Genomic DNA, 5,612 nt, shown 5'->3' on the forward strand with positions numbered 1-5,612 from the left:
AGTCTTTCCCCCTGCCGTCTCTCTCTTTTTTTTTTTTTTTGCATCCCCACAGCGATTGGCAGAGCTCTATAGCCCTAAGATGCAGGTTCCTCTCGGAGAACCGCGACTACTTTGCATGCCGCTACTACAACGATGCGTCCATGGCCCAAACCGCAAATCCGCCTTGAGGCATGTAGACGAATTTCCCCAAGCCTGCGCTTTTGCAGCTTGCCCGATTTGGGCCTGATTACTTTGGTCCCTATGCAGGTGTCGATCCTATGTTCTACTTCTCTTCTCCTAACATATATACCATTATACTTTCCCTCATTCCAATACTCTCTCTCTCTCCCCATCTCATAATACGCCCAGCTCTTCTATAATATTTATATATTCATGATCATGTTGGATGCTTCTATAACGTGGGCTTCTATTGGTCAAGAGACGGACACCATCACCAACCCATACCTCTCACCACCTCCTCAATACTCTTCCACGATGCGCCAATATGCTTCTAGTTACCCTACGACCCCCCAAAGATGTGCTCACACGGACGGAAATTTGATTCAATCTTCGTCGACTGCCGGTCTCGGCCTCTTGAACTGTACCGTTCCACCTACCGGCCCATCTGTATCTCTCTGTTCACCACCACAATCGATTTTTCAAGCTGCACATGGATGGCAAGGAGAGCCAAGTACTGGTAACTGCTTTCCGAACACCCCATCTACCTTCGTCGCGTACCCTGGACTATCAGTATATGAAGGGCTTCGTATGATGCCCAACACCCCGATGGCACCATACAATGTACAAAATAGTTATGTCGATACGTCTTCAGCCGGGTTCCTAAGCCCAGTCCCCTTGATGAAAGTGGCAAGCAGCTCAACTATTCAGTCGAACATCTATGCACACGACATGTCTTCGAACTATGGAGTAACCCCAAGCCCCGGTCAGTCACCACAGATTCTCAACGAAGATATGAGTGATGACTGGGAGATTATTACAACGGATAATACAGCCAAGGAAGCTTTCTATAACTTGGATAACCTGCCCCTATTTCATCAACAGATAAGCCCTCCTGTGCCAGCAAGGCAGCCTCGAGAAATGAACACTCCAACCCTCGCATCGACTCCAGTCAACGTCCAAAGCAAGTCTCATCGTTCTCCACTACGAGCCTCGAACTGCAATAAGACACTAGGGAAGCGGCCATCAGCATCCACCCAGCCATCCAGTGGCGTGAAAAAGCCAGCAAAGAAGAAGCGGACGCTAGAGAACGGGAAATATGAATGCGAACAGTGTGGAAGGCAGTTTACACGGAATTCAAATTGCAGATCACACATGAAGATACACGATCCCAACCGAAGATACCCTCACAAGTGCACAATCGATGAGTGCACCAATAAGTTTAGCCGCAAAACTGATCTTATTCGACATGTTGATAGTGTAAGTCTTTGGTGCAGTTAGATGTTTTGTTTCAGTTGGTACTGACTAGATATGTACAGGTGCATAAAAAGTTGAAGCGGTTTGGTTGTGACCAGTGTGGACATCGTTTTGCTCGACAGGACACATTACAACGGTAAGCACATCATTATCTAAACAGTACTAAGATCTCAATGCTAATGTACTATATAGACATCGTGAGGATGGCTGTCGAAGGCAACAACAGCACCGACTAGAACAGCAGCAGCGACAACAGCAAATAGAGATGATGCAAGATATCCAGCAGCAGCAGGAGCTAGCTGACCCTGTTGCTCAACCTGAACTAGGTGGTGGCCAGACATACCCCATGACATCGATAACTTACCGTGAACCAGTATCGGCATACACCACGCACCCACAACTTCACCCAGGGCTTGTCCAGCCGTACCTTGACACCAGTAACGAAACCTTCCACGATTACATATGAATTACTATAATGGCGACTACGCTCAAACGACACGACTCCTAATGAAGTCACTCGAGTCAAAAAGCAACGGTCAATAGATCTTTTCCTTGGCCTTTCTTACTTTTATTTGTTTTTATTCCCAAACATATAGAACGGTGCATTGGATGAGAACATTATCTACTCCATGTTCCTATTTCAGTTCATGAAAGGGTGCATACCGTATTTACTTATTTTCTTTTTTGTAACCTTTTATTTATCTCCCCCCCCCTTACATTCACAGGCGCAGCTGGACGGGTGATTGCTGCAACTCTTGCACTGAACTTGTTTTCATATCCCCCCCTCATCTATCCGCTTCTCCTCCCTACTTGGTGCATACTGGCCCTCCAACACATACCCAGAAGGGCAAAGTGGCCTTTACTCCCCCGACTGCGAATTTCTTTTTCCTTGGCCCCGGAGTTCGAGTAACAACGCTTGATCCACTAACTTCCCGCAGCGAGTCTTTTGAGTTCTGACATTTTTTCATACTTAATCGAGCGGTCTCTTTGTTCCAACGCTTGATCGATCAGCATAGCAAACAAGCATTTTCAAATTTCCCATTTGGCCCCCTCCCGTGTTTTCCTGATTTTCTGATTGGACGCCTATTACCGCCAGACTTTTCTACCCACATATGTCAATCAGGAGTGGTATATGTTGGCAAACAAGCGATAGGCCTGGAGGAGACGTTGCTACGCTGCGGGGGAAGGTGATGGCCCCCTTTTCTTTCTTAATATCCTGTTCTTGGGAGGAGCAGTGCTGGGATCCAGCAGGGGACGGACGGATCGAAGCATACTTTAGATTTCATAGGTTAACAGGAGACGAGAGTAAGCGCTGGCCGTTGACTCTAACATATATGCAATGGAATTATTAATTTTGCTGATGGCTTCTTTTCTTCGCGCTCGTGGGCTGCATGCGCCCTCCCTTCCTGCTCTGTTGTTGTTGTTATTCATCAAACAAAGATTTTAGGCGCCCAGTTGCCGGATGCGGCCTAGCGCCTTCCCTATGGGCCCCACTTCCTTCTAGACTTTTTTCATGCAGGAAGGCCCCACTTAACTTTATTTCTTTATTTTTTAAAAGTCTTGGCGCCTTCCGTGTGTCCGTGCTTTCCTTTTCCTTTCCCTTTCCGTCCTTTCTCCTTTCTATGTATAGGTGGAAAAGATGAAACAGGATCACCCTCGCCTGGGGCAAAAGGACAAGGAGCGCACTGCCAGCCTGTGAGCCAAATATAGGACCGTGGCTGGCTCTGCTATCTTTGGCTCGCCTTTTCTCTCTGCCATGGCTGCTTGAGCGTCCGGGCCTGGTGTTTTACTAGTCGCCGCCCTATCCACCCTTTTACATCTTATATATAGAAAGGATAGGCCACAAACGTATACAACAAACTGTTATAAATCATGCATCCAACAGATTTAGATATGTACCCCGTAACTAATTTCATTTTTCTATCCTTTTTTCCCTCTTGGTCCCGTCGTGTTCTGATCCAGCCCGTTTGACAATACTATTCCATTTGCAGCCGGCCCTTGCCTAAGCCTTATGGCCGACTGCATATCTTGGATCCCTTTTCCCTCTCTTTACTTTTTTTCTACCCTGACAATCGAACCGTGAACCATGGCTGAAGATAACGCTTTGGACTACAGATTTTCTTATCGGAGCCCCCCGACGCGTCGATCAGATAGGCCGTTTGTTCGAGCAATCCGGGCTTCGACAGCTTTCTCAGCAACGAGTACTTTGCTTATTCTACGTATTCGTTTCAATCCCTGTCACATCAACCTTCCATGCAGCCTTCTAGAAGGGGGAGACTCGTCCTTGGCCGGTTTGGTATGGTCTCTTGCCGCCCGGGTTGCAATATGCACGAGATGTCCTTTTCCAGTTCTGCATCGACCAAAAGGAATGCGCTGGTCGCTCTTGGGTGAACACTAATACGCATACAGTGAGAGCCCGTTTGTCGGACCGAGCTTCTGGCCCCTTAGCAACCTCATGACCTGAAAAAGGCAAACCCACTTCGCTTCCCGTTTGCATGGCATTGCAGGGCTGGTGGGAGTGTTTGGATGCCTTCACTGTTTACTATCAGTTTACGGCAGGACGATGAAATAGTATTGGCTGCCAGCTCATGGGGGCCACCTACATCGACAACAACTATCTTCAGCCCCAAGAAGCCCTTTATTGACGGATGCTTTCGTGTTAGCGCTAGCCCTGCACCATACGTGTGATTGTTCGATCCCCCTTCTAGAAGGATACATGCAGTGAAATATACACTATTAAAAGTCAAAAGACAGGATTGACAGTGCAGAAATGCTGATTTCCGCTGTCGTTATGCTATCGTGACTCCGGGTATTTGGAACCAGAACCCTGAGGGACCTTCGGATCGTCGATGCATGCACGCGGAATGATTCTCTCGTAAGAGCCAATTGCATTTCTTCAGAAAGTGTTGCAACAACCAACTTTAACCAACGCTTGCCAAACGTAGGCGTCACTGCTGCACGTAACCCCTTTCAACCCCGTGCATGCGTCTTATAGATTGATTGCTCATTCTAGCCTCCTTTGAAAGGTCTGACAACATATACACGTCCCCGTACATTCAGATGCTGATTCAGAATGCAGTCATCTACCGGTAAACCCAGGATAACAGCCTCGATTGAAATTGGTACTTGTCTGTAGATCGGCTCTCCGTTTGTTCCTCTGGCCTCAGATATGCAGCAACGCGAACTAGCAGTAACTACTCCAGCCGTCGAGAAGGCTGGACGGTTGGACAATCGGAGGTCAATGATATGCATCGGCCTCTCGGTGTTGGCTCGGAATCGTATCTTGCTATCGACGTATGGGGCGAGTGTTTTTCTAAATCTAGGAAGCAGTTAAATTTTTCCAGCGACAGTTGATTATACAAACCTGGCGACATTTGCAAGGCCCTGAAGAGTCAATTGCAGCATGATGTACGTAGCAAGGATCCCTCCCATGCATCGTACGTGCAAGACTGGTGGTCACCAACGCCCAGCTCGCGTTTTCACATCTGCTTGCTTCCGTGAAGGGCATGCAACTCATATAGGATGCATCTCAGCGGAATGTTGCATTCGTATAGAACTGAAAATTAGCCCGAGGGGTCCAGCGCGTACCCCTGAACCATGTATTGCAAAGCAGCTCTCCTCTAGGAGTTCATGGCAAGGACCTAGCTTATGCTGTCTATGATCGTAAATCGTACTGGGGGCTGTCCCTGAGCAGATCAAGTCAATTGGAAGCTCCCCCTTGCCGCCGTTGGGGTCGGAAGCTAACAGATCCTGGAGCCGAGCTTGACCTCCGGACCAGGATGCCCGCAAGTTCAAGATAGCCCTTACCAGGCGTCTTGACACTTTTGAAATGAGCTCATGACAGATACATCGCGATCCAACAGTTTGCGCGGGAGTATTGGTGGGATGAGGCCGAATGTTGACCAGGAAATAGGATTTTAATCTGATCCGCCGGGCTACCCCACCTATTTCAATATCAACGCCGCTCAATTTTGCGCCCGACTTCTTCAGCATCCCCTCGACAATTTCGCATCTACGGCCTTGATTATATATTAGCGTCGACTGTTATTGATTCCTGCCTGCATACGCATTTCGGAGACAGCCATTACCAGCCCCCGTTCACGGTGTCCGCATAATCCGAGTCCATCTCATCGGCCTGATCCCTCGACTCCTCCGGTTTTTAACCCGAATCCAGGCAGCGCCAACACAGTGCTGTCACC

At 48.2% G+C, this 5,612-nt stretch overlaps 1 protein-coding gene across 1 annotated transcript; it reads left to right on the top strand.

Moving 5' to 3' along the window:
• Nucleotides 1-888: 888 nt before the first annotated feature.
• Nucleotides 889-1,879, top strand: GIQ15_04923 (uncharacterized protein; the record flags this gene model as incomplete). The annotated part of the gene is made up of 3 exons (XM_033552340.1): nucleotides 889-1,416; nucleotides 1,476-1,549; nucleotides 1,606-1,879. The coding sequence occupies 3 exons, from the start codon at nucleotides 889-891 to the stop codon at nucleotides 1,877-1,879; spliced, it is 876 nt and encodes a 291-aa protein (XP_033406070.1).
• Between the last annotated feature and the right edge of the window lie 3,733 nt (nucleotides 1,880-5,612).

This window comes from Arthroderma uncinatum (genome assembly GCF_011692745.1).
Source record: "Arthroderma uncinatum strain CBS 119779 chromosome Unknown scaffold3, whole genome shotgun sequence".
Lineage (NCBI taxonomy): Eukaryota > Fungi > Ascomycota > Eurotiomycetes > Onygenales > Arthrodermataceae > Arthroderma > Arthroderma uncinatum.